Source organism: Ptychodera flava, chromosome 14 (assembly GCF_041260155.1).
Source record: "Ptychodera flava strain L36383 chromosome 14, AS_Pfla_20210202, whole genome shotgun sequence".
Classification (NCBI taxonomy): Eukaryota; Metazoa; Hemichordata; class Enteropneusta; family Ptychoderidae; genus Ptychodera; species Ptychodera flava.
In genome coordinates this window covers 39571525-39591379 of record NC_091941.1, presented here as the reverse complement: position 1 = coordinate 39591379, position 19855 = coordinate 39571525, and the positions used below count along the sequence as shown (strand labels likewise).

The 19855-nt window shown below is 36.4% G+C and overlaps 2 protein-coding genes across 3 annotated transcripts in view; both read left to right on the top strand.

Annotated features, from left to right (window-relative positions):
- The first annotated feature begins 69 nt into the window (after positions 1–69).
- Positions 70–11703, top strand: LOC139150465 (DNA repair protein RAD51 homolog B). Its single transcript, XM_070722851.1, has 10 exons — positions 70–188; positions 937–1028; positions 1886–2023; positions 3243–3360; positions 3818–3909; positions 4433–4527; positions 6459–6572; positions 7348–7477; positions 8019–8140; positions 8740–11703. Exons 2-10 carry the CDS (start codon positions 954–956, stop codon positions 8861–8863), a joined length of 1008 nt encoding a protein of 335 aa, XP_070578952.1. The 5' UTR covers positions 70–188; positions 937–953; the 3' UTR covers positions 8864–11703.
- Positions 11704–13993: 2290 nt separating this feature from the next.
- Positions 13994–19855, top strand: part of LOC139150463 (lysosomal-trafficking regulator-like) — a 98898-nt gene continuing 93036 nt past the window's right edge. For both annotated transcript variants that reach the window (XM_070722849.1, XM_070722848.1), the window contains exons 1-2: positions 13994–14101; positions 14364–14486. In XM_070722849.1, coding sequence (XP_070578950.1) covers positions 14081–14101; positions 14364–14486 — 144 coding nt within the window. In that variant the 5' untranslated portion in view covers positions 13994–14080. The remainder of the gene's footprint in view (positions 14102–14363; positions 14487–19855) is intronic.

Here is a 19855-nt window from a genome sequence, read left to right as displayed (position 1 = left end):
TCTTCGTTTTGTCGGAAGAAGGATTGATCGTCCCATCAAAATGACACCGGTCAATCTGTTAGTCCGCATGACGTCATAACTTGTCGCGCCATCTTCAAATCTACTTGACCATCCCGATCCCGTGCTGATTGTTCCAAAATTTATAGAGTTCAACCACCACAGTTAGGGGAAATTTTTGTCATAAAGAGGTACGTATTTAGATGCAGGGCACAATGTTCACATCTCTTGTGTCCGGGAAAACAGCGTCAGACGATAAACCAGCAGATAACTGTTCGCATTTTGCGCGGCTACCACTCGATAAAATTTATATGACACTGTTTACATATGTATGGTGACTGTGAATGTGTGATTGATATTTGCTGTAAAGTTCCGTGGCCTACGATTTTGTGTGGTTGGGAAAAGTTGGCCAATTTACCCACCTTTCCCCACCTCACAGATCGCCGGGAAGGCTTTGTGTAACGGGACTGCAGCAAGATTGTATGTTTGAGTTGACAGAGCTGCAGAGCTGAGTCAAAACCACAAGTTGTTATGCAACAATCTTGTTGCAGGGTCTTAGCTCTGGTTTGACAACATTGTTTTGAACATGGACGTCCATGGTTCTGAACTATCTCTTGTCAAATCTAAATCATCACACTACATAAATTCAACCTACTACATCCGTGACTTTGGTCATTTATATGTCATAGGGTACATTGTTTGAACCTGAAGTAATATAGTACCAATATATACCTTACACGGTACAAGACTGAAGAAAACAGTTCAGGGCAACCCTTGAAGTTGATGCACAGAACTGAACTGAATTACTTTTTTCCCCCACATTTACCTTATCACTCAACAAATGAGTTAGATCCTGTGAATTGCCTTAAAGGGGATATAGATTGTATGCCTCTAGGGGAATAATAATATCAAGTGCTACTTTTTTTTTTAATTGTCAAGGAAATCAAGCAGTAACTATGGCAATGCAAGTAGAACACCAACAAGAAGAATTTGAGGAAGAAGTTGGTCCAGTCTCAATACGTAAGCTAGAGGTAAGAATTTTCGACTTCTGTGCCACAGTCAATTTAAAGATATCTTCATTTTTTTATGAGGTCAGGTATATATACTTAAAGATTTGTTACCTTGAATGGCAAAATTACTACAAACAATGATTTTCAAAATTTTAAAAGGTACATAAATTTAAACTTATGAATATTTACTGTAGTCAATAGGTTGAAATACTGGTTGCAGGGTGAAAAAATCTACCTGTCAACTTGGACATGTACTTTTCAAAACTACTTGTCCTAGGCCAAATTTCACTTGTCTGGAACAGGCAGCCAGGTATTATTCCGAGCCCTGGTAAGGCATGATTAAATTGGACACCATGTTTTCTCTAATTAGAATCTCTCCAATTATTTACATGTTATTATTGTTATTATTTTAGTAAGCAGGTAAATGTTACCAGGGTTCCCTGGTCATTTTACCGGGGTTCCCCTTGTTATTTTATAGGGGTTACCTGCTGGCTGGGAAAGCCATACCTGGGTATATCAATGCAATCAGACTAGGGAAAAACAAAAATGTTACCAGGTTCCCAAATCATTTACCAATTGTCAGTGCCAGAGCTTCCAAAATGTTAAAATTGATGAGGAAATAAGCTGGTCTATTGCTCTATTGCTTGAGTGTGATTGAAATGAGATCAAGAGATCTGATTGGCCCATACCTTCATTACTTGACTGTTCTTTTACATTTACTGCTAAAGTAAGGGCATGCGAGAAAAAAAAACTTATATATTATCCAAATCAAACTACTGAGATCTGTTTTTTATTTTTGTATATATAAAAAGAAACTAACAGCTTGGCTTTTCCCAACCAGCAGCAAATTTCATTATTTTGGTTGGATTTGTTTCTAGTCACATGGTATAAGTGCCAATGATGTTAAAAAGCTAGAAGATGCTGGTTTTCACACCGTAGAAGCTGTGGCATATGCTCCAAAAAAACAACTTCTTGACATCAAAGGTATAAGCGAAGCTAAAGCTGACAAAGTCTTGGTAAGCAACAACATGCTACTTCCTTCATTCTCATTTATTCCTACTTCCAAGATTATTTTTGTATGTTATTGGCAAGCTCACTTTATGGTTGTTAAATTGCACAGGAGTGGGGGAAATTATTTGATAATGTCATAGGAAGCAGTTGTCAATGTTATTGTAGCGTCTGACGGTCAGATTTTTGACAAACACCAAACACACTGTGATAGTTGTCCTTTAAAAAGGGGTATTAATTGCATTGTGAAATGACATCCAGACTGGAACTAGACTGGAAAATTCATCACTTGAAGTAGCTAGCCTTATTCAAACCCCATACTAGATGGTGGGAGTTGTTGGGTGGCATAAGGAGTGTCCGTGAGTGACAGATCTCACTGTCTGGACTGAAACATACTGAATTCTGATCATATCTAGTTTCTGGTGCCTACATGTATTCACAGCTAGGCAATAATTTGGCAGTTCTCATTATTTTGTCACTTTGCATTAATTACCCCTTTACTAGACTGTTCTAATCCAATTTCAAAGTACTTTGTTTAACAATTTTCGTGACCATCAATGATATGTCATAAGTTTTACTGTGATAGGTTGAATCATCACAGGCAAACTTTGTACATGCATTGCTGAGTGCTGTGTGGTAATGTTTAGTTTGGTTACGTCATCACTGAAATAATGGAATGGGTTATGAAACAATTTCTGTGAACACCAGGAACAAAATAGATTGCAAATCACCTTCAATAATTCAAAATCTCCCCTCAAAATTGGGAGTGGAGGGGGTGGGGGGGCAAAATCATCCTTTTTCCCAGCATCCTGCATGAAACAAGTTGCCTTCTGTAAATTTCAAGTAAGCATAATTACAAAAAAAACTGAAAATTTTTCAATAAAATCGTTAAATTCAATTTTGCATTTTACAGTGGATCACTTTAATGTGGCATAAATCTGTGTCTCACACATTTCGTAGAATCTGATACCAAGGAGAAACAGTGTAGGAAATGATTCTACTTTGGAGTAAACAGGACGTATGGTGTTCTGCAGACTCAGTATGCCCAAGAGATTGTGTTATGGCATTACAGACAAACCAAGGTGAACAAATGCACTGTGCACATGAATTTGTTTCTGCCATGGTCCACTCATATTCCGGGTTTAACCTATTGAACAATGCTGTTTAGATCATGGATGGTCTCATGGATGACATCTCTTGGATGACTATGGGTGTATTCTTTTGCAGAATGAAGCACAGAAATTAATACCCATGGGTTTTACAACAGCCACACAATTCCATCAACAAAGGTCTGAAATTATCCAAGTCACAACAGGATCCAAAGAATTAGATAAGCTTTTACAAGGTATGTGTGATGAACTAACTGTCAATCACTGAATCAGTCAGTAACTGCAAGTGGCTAATTGTACTAATATGCAGATGTCTACTCTACATGACGAAAAGATCTGTGACAATTATTATCGTAATTGTTATCCCAGTTGTGTTTAACAACATCTCTGCTTCAGCTTCAAAAATATATGTTATTTCTTTGATCAATATTTTCAAAGAAAAAATTGCTACAGTACCGGTAACAAACATTAAAAAATACATATTGGGGTAGATATCCTTTAATTTTTTGGATAATATTCTATCATTTTGCCTGATAATGCTTTCTTATATCCTATTAATTCGCCAATACTTTCTCAAGTTTTTCACATCTTTGTATTTTTTACCATGATTGTCATTTGCAGAGTTCAAAACATGAACCAATTATATCAAATGCTTCTGCATTCTCAAACGTTCATTGTTTTGGTTGCTAACAGGTGGAATAGAAACTGGTTCAATCACAGAAATCTTCGGTGAATTTCGAACAGGAAAAACACAGTTATGCCACACATTAGCAGTAACATGTCAGGTAAGGCTATACTTGATGCTAAGTCTAGATTTGTATATCATATCAATATTGATAAACTCCTCTTATGATCTCAAAATTTGTTTATGTTCCACTTTGTGTAACACCATGGACAGACAGTCTGGTGAGTAGATCCTTTAATATGCTGTATGAAAGTGTTAGAAAATATGACAACTTGATGCATTGTAGTGCAGAAGTTTTCTGTTTAAAACAATGCATAGCGCCCCCATAGGTCTGAGGAATCAATCTCTCTGACATGTGTCCTGTTTTAATAAACTGATGCAGTTTCAACATTCTTCACTAACCAAGATTTCACAAGTTTTTAGTGTACTTCCATGAACATTGCCATCTACAGTGAGTTGGGGGAATTTGAATTATAGTTTGCTGTTTCACATAAAAGACCTTGGTATACTATGAAATCTATAAAATCCAGAAATGTAACTAGAGGCAGGTAGTTTAGGTATTCGTAAACTATAAGTAATCCTTAATGTTATATACATTAATTTTAATATTTTTATCTTTTAAGTTACCAATTGATAACGGAGGTGGTGAAGGAAAATGTCTGTACATTGATTCAGAAGGAACTTTTCGACCAGAACGTCTCCTTGCTGTTGCAGAAAGGTATTTATTTACATTTACTGTATATACATGCATTAGACTTTCTCATATGATACTCTTAGATCGCATTCCTTTGATCTCACCTTGTAGATTCAAATACTTTATCTGCTGATCAGTTTGATCATTAGTTGCCATAATGATTGTTTTCTGCATTCATCTATCACATGAATTATATTACAATTGGTGTTAAAATCGTATGTTGTGACAGGGATTACATTCAGAACTTATTATAATGTTTGTCTTGATTTTGTAACATGAAAAATGAACGCAAAAATTGAAAGTGTTTATTAGTCCCCACGGACACCGTCCGGGGGGACTTATAGGTTTGGTCATGTCCGTGCGTGTGTGCGTGCGTGCGTCCGTGCGTGCGTCCGTGCGTCCGTCCGTTCACGCAGATATCTCAGAGATGCCTGGAGCGATTTCATTCAAACTTGGTACAAGGATTACTTCATATGTCATACATATGCACGTCGATTTGATTTGTGATACGATCCAATATGGCCGCCAGGCGGCCATTTTATTACGATTTTTTCATGTACAGAGCCATAACTCAGACATGTTTCAACCGATTTTATTCAAAGTTGGTACAAGGACATTGACCAATGTCATAGATATGCACGTCAATTGGTTTTGTGATACTATCCAATATGGCTGCCGTGCGGCCATTTTATTACGATTTTTTCATGTACAGAGACCTAACTCAGACATGTTTCAACCGATTTTATTCAAAGTTGGTACAAGGACATTGACCTATGTCATACATATGCATGTCGATTTGTTTTGTGATACGATCCAATATGGCCGCCAGGCGGCCATTTTATTACGATTTTTTCATGTACGGAGCCATTAAACTTAGACATGTTTCAACCCATTTTATTCAAAGTTGGTACAAGGACATTGACCAATGTCATAGATATGCACGTCAATTGGTTTTGTGATACTATCCAATATGGCTGCCGTGCGGCCATTTTGTTACGATTTTGTTATGTACAAAGCCATAACTCGGGCATATCTCAACTGATTTTATACAAAGTTGGTACAAGGACATTGACCTATGTCATACATATGCACGTTGATTTGTTTTCTGATACGATCCAATATGGCTGCCAGGCGGCCATTTTATTACGATTTTTTCATGTACAGAGACCTAACTCAGACATGTTTCAACCGATTTTATTCAAAGTTGGTACAAGGACATTGACCAATGTCATAGATATGCACGTCAATTGGTTTTGTGATACGATCCAATATGGCTGCCGTGCGGCCATTTTGTTACGATTTTTTATGTACGAAGCCATAACTCAGGCATATCTCAACCGATTTTATTCAAAGTTGGTACAAGGACATTGACCTATGTCATACATATGCACGTCGATTTGTTTTGTGATACGATCCAATAAATTAAATTAATTGCCAATTTGCATTTACATGATGAACTTTTGTTTTTAGGGTGAATGTCCAGAAGCACTGCATCAAACTTTATAAAATATGGTACCAGTGATAATCTATCAGTGTTATGATAGGATGCAAAAATGTTTTGCAACATCCTGTTGATTAATTCCTAGTTGACTCATTTAATGACTTTAGGATGGTGGCCTACATTGGTTTTATGTTTTCATCACCATGGAACTCATTCTTGGCCATGGAGCGCCATCTGTATCAAAGTATTTTTATCACAGACCTAATTAATGAAGAGGACTCTATCCTCTCTGAGGACTTGTAATCAAAGTACCCATTAACAAGTGGGGACTGTGTCATCAACGATGACTTGTTTATAATTCAACTGGAAAGGTGGAATCAACATGGGAGTGGAGATGTTACCTGCAAAAGACAGTATTTACACACACCAAGCTTTGTAGAGGGAAGAACAGTGTGAAAGAGTTTTGTCGGGGAATCAAAATCAAAATCATGTGAATTTTGTGTTTTCCAAACAGGTATGGTTTGTCAGGTCAAGATGTGTTGGACAATGTGGCATATGCTAGAGCTTACAATTCAGATCATCAAACACAGTTGTTATTACAAGCATCAGCCATGATGGCTGAATCAAGGTATACACCTACTTCTTTCAAAAATTTTAGTTTAGCACATCAAGTAGGTATAGTAAATGATTTGACAAAGTAATGTCTTATTCAGATAAAGAGAACAGCATGTGTAACAGAGCATAGCATAACACAAGAACATTCTTTGGCACACTTGAAGATTACATCGTGATCTGATTGTCTATCTGATGAGAAAAATTCAGTAATTTATTCATTGACGAAAGCAATGTCAAGGCCAATTGCAAATATTGTTGAATAAAAGTATATTGTCAAAGTATATTTGCATATGATTAGTTAGGTACATAAAGTATTGATCTGCATATCGCATGAACATGGTTTGAATGCATTAGTCAAAGTGTGTGCAGGAATACAACAGTAAATACTACCATAAAACTTATGTCAAGCCCTGTAAGATGTAATCACATGTTTTTCTTTGCCAAGTAGTTTTGTTAATTGTACAAAATGAGCTGTAATACAGTGTTTGATGACACGACTGTTATTTCCAATGCCTGTAAAGAAAATAATTTCCCAAATGAACAGAAACTGTTCTTCATTGATCTGAATTAAATTGAATTGAATTATTGAATTTTAAAGGGGCAGGTTCCTTATCTGCCTAATATCTCCAAACAAAGTGATTACCGTAACTTTACAAAACTTTCAAAGGACAGCAAGAGACATATCATTTGAATAGTTGCTAGTGAAGTGAAGACACTAAGTGCAAAGGACTAATGTGAGAACCAGGAATTGAAGACTGCTGCTTTATAGGATTGTTATTCCTTTTCAGATATGCCCTGCTTATTGTAGACAGTGCAACAGCTTTGTACAGAACAGATTACAGTGGTCGAGGTGAACTTGCTGCAAGACAAATGCACCTGGCAAGATTTCTCAGAACTCTCTTAAGGCTAGCTGATGAGGTATCTGTTTAGTTTCTGAAATATTTTATTATCACTTTGTGGAGTAGAAAAGTAGTTACTGGTTCTCAAAAAAATTAAATGCATGGTGCATTCCAAATGAAGAGGACATCTTTGAATAACCAGTTCAGAGAAATTATTGATGTTGAGTCTTTAATACGTTAAAAACACACAGGGCATTGATTATGAAAGAATAGGGATCTTAATGCCAAGAATTTCAGAAACCTATAAAATCTACAAGTACGAATGGAGAAATGACTCAACCACCTTTTAGGGGTGGGTGGGTAATTACCTCACAAGACAGAGACACCACCAGGTTGATGTTCAACAGTGTAGGGAAAAGCAGATGAATGAACTCTGATTTCAATTGTTACGATAATAGAGCATTTATCTGGCGTGTATGCAGATGCATTGTATGAATGATTGCATATTTCATTCAGGAGAAAATGAAATAATAAAACAAGTTTTATTGATTCACCGTATTGGGTATATTCATTTGGGTGCGTTACTATTTACTATTTTAAGTAACTGTTTTTATTTGCAGTTTGGTGTTGCTGTAGTAATCACCAACCAGGTGGTTGCCCAGGTGGATGGAGCAGCGATGTTCAGTGCAGATCCAAAGAAACCCATTGGAGGACATATTATGGCACATGCATCCACTACAAGGTCAGTTGAATTGCGTGTGAGAAGAGTCATCAGAAGATTACTGTTGTACTGAGAGCTAGTAAAGTGTTTGAACCTTAGAAAAGTTAGTTTTCCTTAGAGCTAGAGAACATTGAATGCATACAAAGTTTACATTATCTCCAAGGAAAGGTAATGTATTTCCTAGAACCTTTGTATTTTTACTTCAGAGTAATTTGCTCTTTTATTTTACTCATATGTTGAAATTTTATTTAGAGTTACATTTAAATGTTGTGCCATAAGATTACATATCAGATTGCTATGTAGATAGTTGATTCAGCTTTGTTAAATGGAGATTTGCAATATCAAGTTTGTTGGTGTTTGGGTTTTTCAACTAAATCTTGTGTAAAGAGACTATACTGAGAGAAACGCACCAACACATCTAATTTTCTCTGTACCAGTGACTTCTTGGTCATCTGGCATTTTCATTGATCCAATGTAAGTACCACAGTGGTTTATTTTGCATACCTCACTTGTAGTTTCATTGCATGAAAATTATAACATTTCTAATTATGTGTGAAAGTTATGAACACAACATTAAAGTTGCAGACTTGTGAATCTAATTGTAGTATTTCTCTTCTCAGGTTATATTTACGCAAAGGAAGAGGTGAAACAAGGATCTGTAAGATTTATGATTCTCCATGTCTGCCTGAAGCTGAAGCCATGTTTGCTATTTTACCAGATGGTGTTGGTGATGCTAAGGACTGAGGCGATTCAAATGTACATATACTGACTCATGCAATGTGCTATGTGACACAATGCAACACAAACAGATCACCTCTGAGTTCTTCAATATTCTATCAAGGAAAGACTGGTGTAGTAGATATTTGCATATTGTAAAGATCAGCAGATGGTTAAACTTTTTTGTACCAGTATGTGAGAATTGATGGATGGACAGAATGGTTTACCTCATAACTGTATGTTGAATGCTAATGGAGAGATATCTTTAGCCTGTACAATTTCAGTTTGTTGCTATTAGTTAAGTTAGTATTTAAACTTTGTTAGTTTATCACCATCAATAATGCTTCCCTTCAAAGTGTTTGAAATTTTATCTTTCTCTGTACTTTTCTCAAATACTGTGTACACAATGGTTCTGATGTATTTAAATTAATCAGGGGTGTACCTAGAGATAAGGAAGTAGTATGAACTGTACAAAGTAAAACGGGAACATCTCATCTCTTATATTCAGAATGGAAAGAAGATTGTAGTTTGGGGAAAATTATTTCACAGTCAATATGGGGAAAATTTACATTTTACAGTCAATGTCAATAAAGTTAACAAAACAGCAGTACAGGCTGGTAGATCCATAATGTTAGCTATGTTCTTTGTGACTGGTCTTGGATTTCCAACTGTGTTACCGGTAATGTTCTATTGCTGAGCCCTTGCAAATACACTGATCATGTCATTTAATGATATGTGGGATATTTATGTGCTGGCAATAAATCCGGAAAAGGCAACAAAAACAGTCACGATCCCATTCATTTTCCTTGGTATCTATTTCTTTGTGAACAGAAGACAATGGTCAACCCTGGCAGAAATATGGATTTTGAGGAAGGAATTACTCAAAGGTGCAATGTGTCAACTTGCAGTTTATTGGTAACAACCAATATTCTACCTGTATTCCAGAAAATATACTATGGATGATTTGATGATGCTACACTAATATTTGCTTTAAACTGTCCCATGATTACCAAGTCTTTAATAATTTGATGGAAAAATAACATACATGCATTGCTTTATCAGATTCATCTTGCAATTATGGATTTGTGCTGTCAAAATTGCTAAGACTGTAAAGGTCTTATCTTTATCTAGTGTAACACAATAATTTCTTTGATTTGATAGATTGGATGGACTGTTTCCAATTCAAACAGTCAACATTACGCACTTTGCCACTTTTCAAACAGTCAACATTACGCACACTGCCTCTTTTCAAACTGTCAACATTACACACACTGCCTCTTTTCAACATTACACACAATGCCTCTTTTCAAACAGTCAATATTACACTCACTGCCACTTTTCAAACAGTCCAGATTATGTATACTGCCACTTTTCAAACAGTCAATATTACGCATACTGCCACTTTTCAAACAGTCATTATATCATACCAGTATATTGATGGTGCAAATACAGCGATCTGATTGGTCGAGACGCAAAAAGAACCGTGGTATATTGGCGATATACCACGGCTGACATACGCCTGAGCTCTAAGCTTGAGCAAAAATCCATTTATGACGTTCCACACCAGAATTTCAGTATACTGTTATGATATAATAACAATAAATCACACCCAGCGACGGTATACCACTCGATTTTGACCAGTTCACTTCATATATGCACAAGCGATAGCAAGTGCATAAATGTCGTGAACTGGTCAAAATCGAGTGGTATACCATCATTAGGGCTGCTTTATTGCTTAAATATTACGCACACTGCCACTTTTCAAACAGCTCTGTATGAATTACATTTTTGGAATTGTTTATCTCATTTTTCTTCAGTTTGATAACATCATCTCTGAAAAAAACAATACATATCAACATTCTCATTTACTGTCTTTCACTCCAAACCCAAATATCTGTCCCCAAGGCTCATCAGATAGGTAGAGATCTCTAGCAACATTTATGTAGAGCCTTGTCACAGTACACTCTATATAAATGTTATCTATCTTTCTATCCATCAGGGATGCTCACTGGTGCTGAATAAAATTGGTCTCAATAACCTCTCTTAAAGCTTTCCACAGTTGGAGAAGAGTAAATTTCATGAGATAGCTGACATGAGATAGGAGCAGTTTCTGTATAATTTGATCTTTGTCTTTAGGATTTTCAATTTCATTTAACACTAGAATTTAGAAATCTGCATGGTTCGTTCTACCGAGATATGTAGGCAATCAATATCCACCCGTACCTGGTCTTCTACCAAGTTATTTCTGAAAAAAGTTACTGAGGGGTTAAACTGTGGGGTTAGTGCAAATGAAATGAGTTTGTATTTTTTGGTTTGGGATGAACAAACTTGTTTTGACACTATGACAAAGTAAAACAGTAATGCACTATTGTGCATGTGGTAGATGGGGTACTTTATACATTATTGGTTACCATTAATTGTGATCAAATGAAAGTACCGATAGTCACTATTTAGTATAAAGAAATCTTTGGTAAGAAGTATACTTTTATACTATCAAGAATGTGAAAGATCAAATACTAGTATGCCAACTCTGCATGCTCTTTTATCATTCATGTACAATTTTCACACGGTTTCAAGAGTAGAAAGATTTTCTCCATACATATCTTTTTGAAGTGATAATAATACTTATTTTTTTTACTTTATTTACTGTGGATATAAAATATATACATGGGAATTCAATGTTGCTGTGAAGAGCTCAGTCTAGTAAAACATCAATAGGTTGTATATAGTCACTTTTTACAATTACACATACATAGATGCATTTAAGACGACAATGAACATCACTATTTGTGTAAAGTCTTTTGTTTCTGAGACCTGTCTTTTGAGACTAATGAACAGCTTAATAAAAGTGGATAGTTGACTGAAAACCTATAACAATGAGAATTTTTTAACATCAAATATTCATATTTCATGACTCTTTCAGGAGATTAAAAAATAATGACACCGCAACCCAGATCTTGGGCGAGCCAGTTGGAGTACAATTTGATGACTTTTTTGATATTTCCGTATCTCTGTTAGTACAGCTCTGTAGCAATGAGGGCAATAGTTGGTTTGACATTAAAGCCTCCAAATTGTTTTAAAGAAATTTCAGCTTGCAATAAAATACACTTTTAACAATAATAATGACCATGACAAATACATATGTACACTTTATATTGACAATAAGATCAGCAGAATGGAACTTTTCCTAAAACCCAGCTCTGCTTTCCACTCTCAATACTTAATTACTTCATCTAGTCTCTTTGCCTAACCCAGAAAGGGCATTCAAGTTGATGTGTTCTTCTGTTGTTAAAGGGGAAACTTGCTATGAATTTTTGAACAAAAAATGTTCTTTTCCTTCATTTTGATGCAATGTGGAGTATGTAAGCCCCATGGTTGTACAGTCTTGTGCTGCTGCAAATTTCATGATTATGGTCCCCTTATTGACCAGAGTATATCTCTCACTTTGATATTCCTGCATCACTGCTAATAATGCTTTGCACAATGACAATATTGCAGCCATGTCAAAGGATCAAGCTGTCTACTCGTGAGGGAGTACTCTTTCTACAGTACAATAATAACACCTGAAATTTATTTTTATATAATGGTATTTAATGTCTCTTTAGAGAATATGATGCAAAATCTTTATGTAATGCATACATATTGCATTCCAATATTAATACTTCCAGACAATAAAAAAAGTAAAAAAATTTAAAGATACTTTTTATTTATTTTCCACCATTTTATTTCCTCAAAACATTTTTCGCACAATCTTTCTCAAAACATAATGGTTAGGTATCATCAAGACAGCTATATAAGTGAACTTCAAATTTAAAGCAAGATGAAGCTAATATGAACAAAATGCGGCTAATATGACACATACTATAAACACTAGTATCACCTCTATTTCCCTGATTTTGATTGGAAGGACACTGAATACACTCCCATCCCCATATGGCTACATTTTAGGATGTATCAGTAATTAAGAATTTCATCAGACTAAACCAGGATAAATTTGAGTGGTGTTGAAAATGGTACAAACATACTGGGTATATAAAACAACCACCAATGACACTTGCTCACGTTTGGTTCAATGTAGCTGGCCAGAGTGAGTATACTTAACTAAGTTTACCCTTGGGAATATGCATACAAAGTTTCAAAGCAAACAGACAAGTGACTTCAGAGAAAATGATTTTTTGACCAAAAATTGGAAAAATTACCCCAAAAATACAAATATGAAAATTTTGCCACAATTTAAAGTAAGACAACTAATGTGGCCTCTGGGTAGTTAATTCAGAGAAAATGATTTTTCGACCAAAAATGCAAAAAATTGCCAAAAATACAAATATGAAAATTTCACCATACTTTTAACAAAGCCAACAGAAGACAACCTTAGGGTCAAGAGTATCAAGTTTCAAATCAATCCAACCAGAACTGTAGGAGAAAATGATTTTTTGACCAAAAATAGGAAAAATTGCCCCAAAATACAAATATTAAAATTTCACCACAATTTGAACAAATCTGACAGGCCAACCCTAGAATCATGCATACCAAGTTTCACGGAAATGTAGAAAGTTTCAAGCTTCAAAGCAATCCAACAAAAACGTTGGGAGAAAATGATTTTTTGACCAAAAAAAGGAAAAATTGCCCCATAAATACAACTCTCAAAATTTCACCACAATTTGAACCAATGTAACTACAGTCACCATAAAAAACCTGCATCCAAGTTTCAACCAAATCTGGCCTGTGATTAGAGAGTTTTAGCAATTTGCAGGATTTTTCCTTTTTTACCTCATTTGCATAGTTTTGACACTGATATGTTCATTAGAACAAATTAACATCTCCACCCCTGGGTGCACCTGTACACCAAATACTAAGATGGTAGGTGCTGAGGTTTTAGAGTTTTTGATGTGGATGGACATACATCCACACCTACCTACCTACCTACCTACATACCTACATATACCTACCTACATACATTCATACATACATACATACATACATACATACTAACATACACGCATATGCCACCAACCTACCATATAAGCTCTTTTTGGTTATATACAAAGTCCAAATGTGAGCTAAAAAGGCTGTAGCACACAAGCTATGAGTGACAGTTCGTTTACCCCTTTCCGTGACCTGGTGACCCTAACCTCTTGTCTCAGAGGTCAGCTACTGGTTTACGAAAGAACAAAATGGCTGCGTACATGTTCGCCCGCAGGACTAGAGAACGTCTACGCTATTAAATCAATCTTTGTCGCAAATATGGAACATTTGTACGCTCTGGTAAGTCTAACTGCTTGCCTCTATTACATTCTGAACTGTGTATATGACTCTAAAATTCAGACATAACCTACAAGAAGTACGAAACCGAAAGAACATGTTTGTATGGGACCAGTCAAATGTAGCATTCCGTTCGTCGCCTTCTGCGCTCCCATAGTATTTTGGCTCCGTTTTAATCGTATTCGCGGCGTATTACTAACAGAGAGAGACTTTCTACAAACTAACTAACTATCATGTTTTCTACGTTTGATCTGCCAATCCTCAGCTTTCTAGGAAAGTAGGGCCAAGTGCGAAAATAGATGCAGGAGACGAACATCCCCAAATTCCGTCTGAGGTTCTGAGAACGAAATGGGAATCATACGTCAAAGTTGTTGCGGTAAAATCGCAGGTAATTTATTGTTATTTTACCCACTAGTATTTGTAACCCTTTATGCCTCATGAACTCGGCAAGACTTCATGTAGCCCCCTCCTCCTGTACCGAAATCAATATGATTGGGGGAAGGGGGGTTCCCCCGGGCTTTCCCCCCAGCAAAACATCAAACCGAACACTGACGTGGCATACGGTTAGGGTTCTGTCATGCAGTTCTGTAGCCAATTAACGTACAACTAGCAACTTGTTCCTATGGAACTGCATGAAGGCTTAGGGTAGCGTAGCTGCAAAATTGTAGCTCTACGGTGAGGCGGTCGGTGAGTTTTGGTATTTGCGACATCGCTCACCAGTAGAGCTACAATGCCGAAGGCCCTGAAGCATACAAATAAGCACGCTGCACATGGCACGGCATTTTGATGTAAAATCCCATATATTTACTGCATTTGGTCATACTGATTTATCACTACTGAAGATTAAACACTATACTACACTAACCTGTCGTGTATGGGGTTTGGTATTTGTTCAAATACGTCGATCGTGTTCCAAAAACATTTCTTGTAGCCGCCATTACCAACTTCCGTTAATGGCGGCTCCCAGAGACACGCTCAATGTTTATGGAACGCGATCGACGTGTCTGTGCTAATACCAAACCCCATAAACGACGAGGTTAGTGTAGTATAGTGTTTAGTCTTCAGTAGTGATAAATCGGTACAACCAAATGCAGTAAATATGTGGGATTTTACATGAAAATGCCGCGCCATGTGTGGCACGCTTATTTTATATGCCACAGGGCCTTCGGCATTGTAGCTCTACTGGTGAGCGAGGTTGCAAAATCCAAAACTCACTGACCGCCTCACCGTAGTGCTACAATTTTGCAGCTAATGGTAGCGCTGCATGGCAGAGCTGTGGGTTACCGGCATTATACGTGGGAGGCCATATAACATCAGTAACACACAGCCCTGCCACGCAGACCTACATTACAGCTACTGTGGGGCTACATAACATCAGATTGTAAGTAAGATGATGCATCTCAGGTGACTTCAGGTACATGAACATGTCCCTTGTACCCGTACGAATTCAACCTGTTGATAGGAATGGGAGTAGCATTACCCTCTTCATATGATCTTCTACTTGTTTCATGGACATTCTATATTCAAGGCTAAAGGAATAACTTGCTGAAGTGACAAGCTGGTTGAGGTAATTCATGAGCTGATGAGCTGTTTACAAAACAAAGAAGCTCATAGCTGTGGATAATAAATGTTTAATCTCAGAAAAAACTTACGTTGATCTGCATTCATTTTGAAGTTGTAGATATGATGAGTGGCTCCTGACCAAGTAATGCCACAATTGTATGTACCAATTTCTACCACACATTATACCGATACAGTTTACAACTGATAATGCCATGTTGTAAACAGTCAAGAAAAATTTGCTTCCCATTAGTCACTGTCATGAAATGGTTTTCCAATTCAAAATTGTACATCACAGAAAAATCGTTAAAATGCTACCAGAGTTATGGAAACCTACATGCACCTGATTTCTAGCTATACTTTCAGGACCAAAATGAGTCTCTGTTACATGAGAATACAAATCTGATTCTTAAAAATAATTTTCTCTTTTCTTCTGCCATGGAACAGGGACCATGCTTATACGTTCATGATACAATGGCTTGAACGATAGAATAGTATATGAAAACAGAGGCACTTTAGATAAAATTACTGCTGATATACTTCAAAGCACCTACCACTCTTTGCTGTTAGGTTATTATGTGATTTTGTCATAAAGTAATGCCTTTACAGGGACCATGATCATAAACGAATGAAGACAATAATACTGACATAAAGAATACTTCTGCTAAATGTACGACAGATAGCTATGATATCAGTAACTCATGCCCATTGAGACAGGCACCATAATGTGCATCATATGATCATAATGATCCAAATGTGTATGGAAATTGGGTTGAACTTGAAGTCTGTGTTTATTCTGGACACCCTAGGACATCGTTAAAACAGAAATGACAGCAGCAAACATGTAGAATTGGAAGAAGGAAGAAGTTTTCATGTGTTTTGTTGACAATACTGAAATTAATTTGTTTTAAATCATATTCATGGTTCATGGCATGTCCCCATGAGGTTTAATCATTGAAATTTGTTTACAATGAAATGTTAATTGTCCTGTTTGTATTACTGTTGCATTGTGGGAAAAACAATGTATCAGTGACAACTAAAATCAAGTAAAATAATGATTGCAGTAAACCTATAATCAAAAGTTTTCTAGTGAACATAGCCAAAGCGAGGTTTACACTATGTTATTTTTGAAAGATAATCTATCATTTCTGTTTGCAAGACAGTCCTGTTTGAACATGCTTTAGATTTTCATTTTACATGTGATTGTGTGTGTCTTTGTCAAATTGATTTCCAAATACAGTTACTTTATTATCCCTTCATCCCATTGATACATTTTCTCTTTGACTACAACCTTTATGACTTCCTAATCAATAGATGTCATGTTACAGAACTGACCTCATGACTGGTAAAAGTACAGTATTTCAAAGACTATGCAAACGGCACTAGTCATGTGACATTTACTGATATCAGGGGATGACATTGCAAAAAAATCAATATGACAAACAATAGTGTGATATCCATAATGAAAGTTAAGTGTCATGATAACTGTACTTACACACTGATAACACGTTCCCAAATACCAGGCATTACTTGAATATTGCTGTGTGATATATTTAAAAAAGATTACCGAGAGAAATTATACCATGGTTACTTTTCTATTTAATGAATTTATATCATGATGGTAATTGTATGTTTGTTTTCCATGGCACAATCCGTACTGAACAACTAGCAAGTTTACTGGTTTTAGAAAACTTCACAAGAAATACACAGTAGCTGATTACATTTTGTCAACTTTAATGGACAAATTTCATTTTGATGCATGATGATCTTAGAAAATTTGGCAAAGATTCAAAAGATCTGTCCAGGTGCTTTTTAAGTCCAAAATGGGTTGCCTTTTATGTGTTATCTCAAAAGTGGTGCATGTTAGGTACTGTATTGAATTCACAGCAGTTGGGTTTAGGTATTATCGGTGCACCTGTAAGGAACACACCAAACCATGCTGATGTATATACAAGTTGCACCGAAAACCATAGACCCTGGAAAGTGGTGCTCAAATCTACCAGTCTTTCTCTGAACGGGTGCATTTCAGATTATTATCGTAAGCCAGAGCATGATTTATGCTCTGTGGACCAATGCAATATGGGTAGCGCCAAGATGTTGCCGTAAAGGGGGGGTGGGGGTGTGTGTGACCGTGTCATAGTTCACGATGATGATTTCACATCGGTGATGGGTTCAACTTGGTTTTATACCTTTAGGGGTGTATTTTAGTGTACTTTGGGTGCACCTAGTAGGCAAGAATTTTGGTAATTATTGGGTTTATATGGTATTGTATGGTCATCATGTCACCATATTAAATCATTTAGTTAATCCATAGACCCTCGAGGGTCTATGGTTAATCTTTTTATTGATTTGCTGTCTTCTACTGTTTACATAGTCTGCTTATAATCAGATATCAATCATGTCATAAAGGATGGTCAGTTTCTTCTCGGCCTGGGGGGGGGTGGATTATTTTTTGCCGACGTCAAAAAGTGGCTGACCCCCCATATTCCAAATTTGAAAACAGGATGACACCCCCCTATACCAAATTTCAAAAACAGGGTGACCCCCCGGCGCCGACATAGGTAAAACAAAGGTGGACATAATAATATATATATGTACAGTGTCTGAGAGGACCTTTTCTTGTAACATTGAAACCATACAAGCACAGCTAATAATGACAAAAACTGCCTTTTTTAACTGTTATTTTGTTCATAAAAAGCATCTTTCTACAGAAAACCTGTGAAAAAAAGGAAAATAATTGCATCAATGAGCAGGAAAGATATCTTGTTATTTTTCTATCTCTAAAATAAGTCACTGTATCAAATATATATTGTGAAATATTTGTGCATGTTGCTTTCTCATACTGAATTCTCATAGAGAGAACGGAAGAGTATCAGGAATTTGTCATCCTTTTCATATGAAATGCAGATTTCATAATGGTACACTTTCACTTAGCAAACATCAAGATATCTCTGATATATTAAAGTATGGCGCCCGAAGGGCGCGCCGAAAATGTGAAACATCCTGATATCTCTGATATATATGCCTTGTATATTAAAGTCATGCACCTGAAGGGTATGCTGAAAAATATCTGATATATTAAAGTAATGAGCTTGAAGAGCACGCTGAAAAATATTGACATACAGATATCTCTGATGTATGTATGTTGATATGTTAAAGTTGGGCATGCTGAAAAGTATGACTGATTATTAGGTTACGCGGCCCGAAGGGCGCGCCAAAAAATATAACTGAATGATGAAATTCGTGGCTGACACCAGCATTTTAGGCAATGATGAGCCTGTTTCAAAGTTCAAAAACACACTGACCCCCCCTATAGGGCATTTCAAAAACATGGTGACCCCCCTATCACCAAAGTCAAAAACAGGGTGAGACCCCCCCATGAATCCACCGCCCCCCCCCCCCCCCCCCCGGCTGAAGAAACTGACCAGTCCCTCAAATTAGCCTGTCAATACATCAGTGAAAAATCAGGTTCCTTGACCTTTTTGAACCATTAACATGAAAAATAGGCTTAAATGTAATAAATCTTTTCTATATGTTACTGCAACTTTCAGTTGCCTCTAGCAGTGACCACACTTGGATACACACGTCTGACTCAAAAGAAGTTAATGATGAGAATGGTTACTATTGTAGTATGCCTGGTACATAATGGGTAATAAAAAGTAGCCAGGGTAGAAATCATTCAGGACACTGATAACAGACAGATGTATCACTTCTATGATAATAATAATAATATAATAATAATTTATTCATTTATAAAGCGACTAAATCCACACAAATAGTGTGATCAGAGACGCTGGGTAAAATACAATCAATTTTAAAAATGATGTGATGCATTGCACTTTATCAACTGACGGATTTGCTGTTCTTTGTAGCAGTTTGAAAGAACAATAATTTTGATATCATTATCATATGTCTGAAGACAGTAGAAGGTAAGAAAATTGACAAGGTTTTTAGAAATAAGCCTGAAAGCATAAGCAGATTTGTCCAAGATATGCTTGGGAATGATCAATGTGGCTATAGTGTGTTGGATTCAGGGGTAGCTTTACAATTGGAGGATATGGTAAATTTGTGAATATGTACTCAGATGTAATATTGACCAAGAGATAATATATTGTACAAGGAGTACCAGGACAGAAAGCAATTAGAACGAAGTGTTTCAAAAGATGTTATTCCAAAAGGCTATGACACCAGTGGATA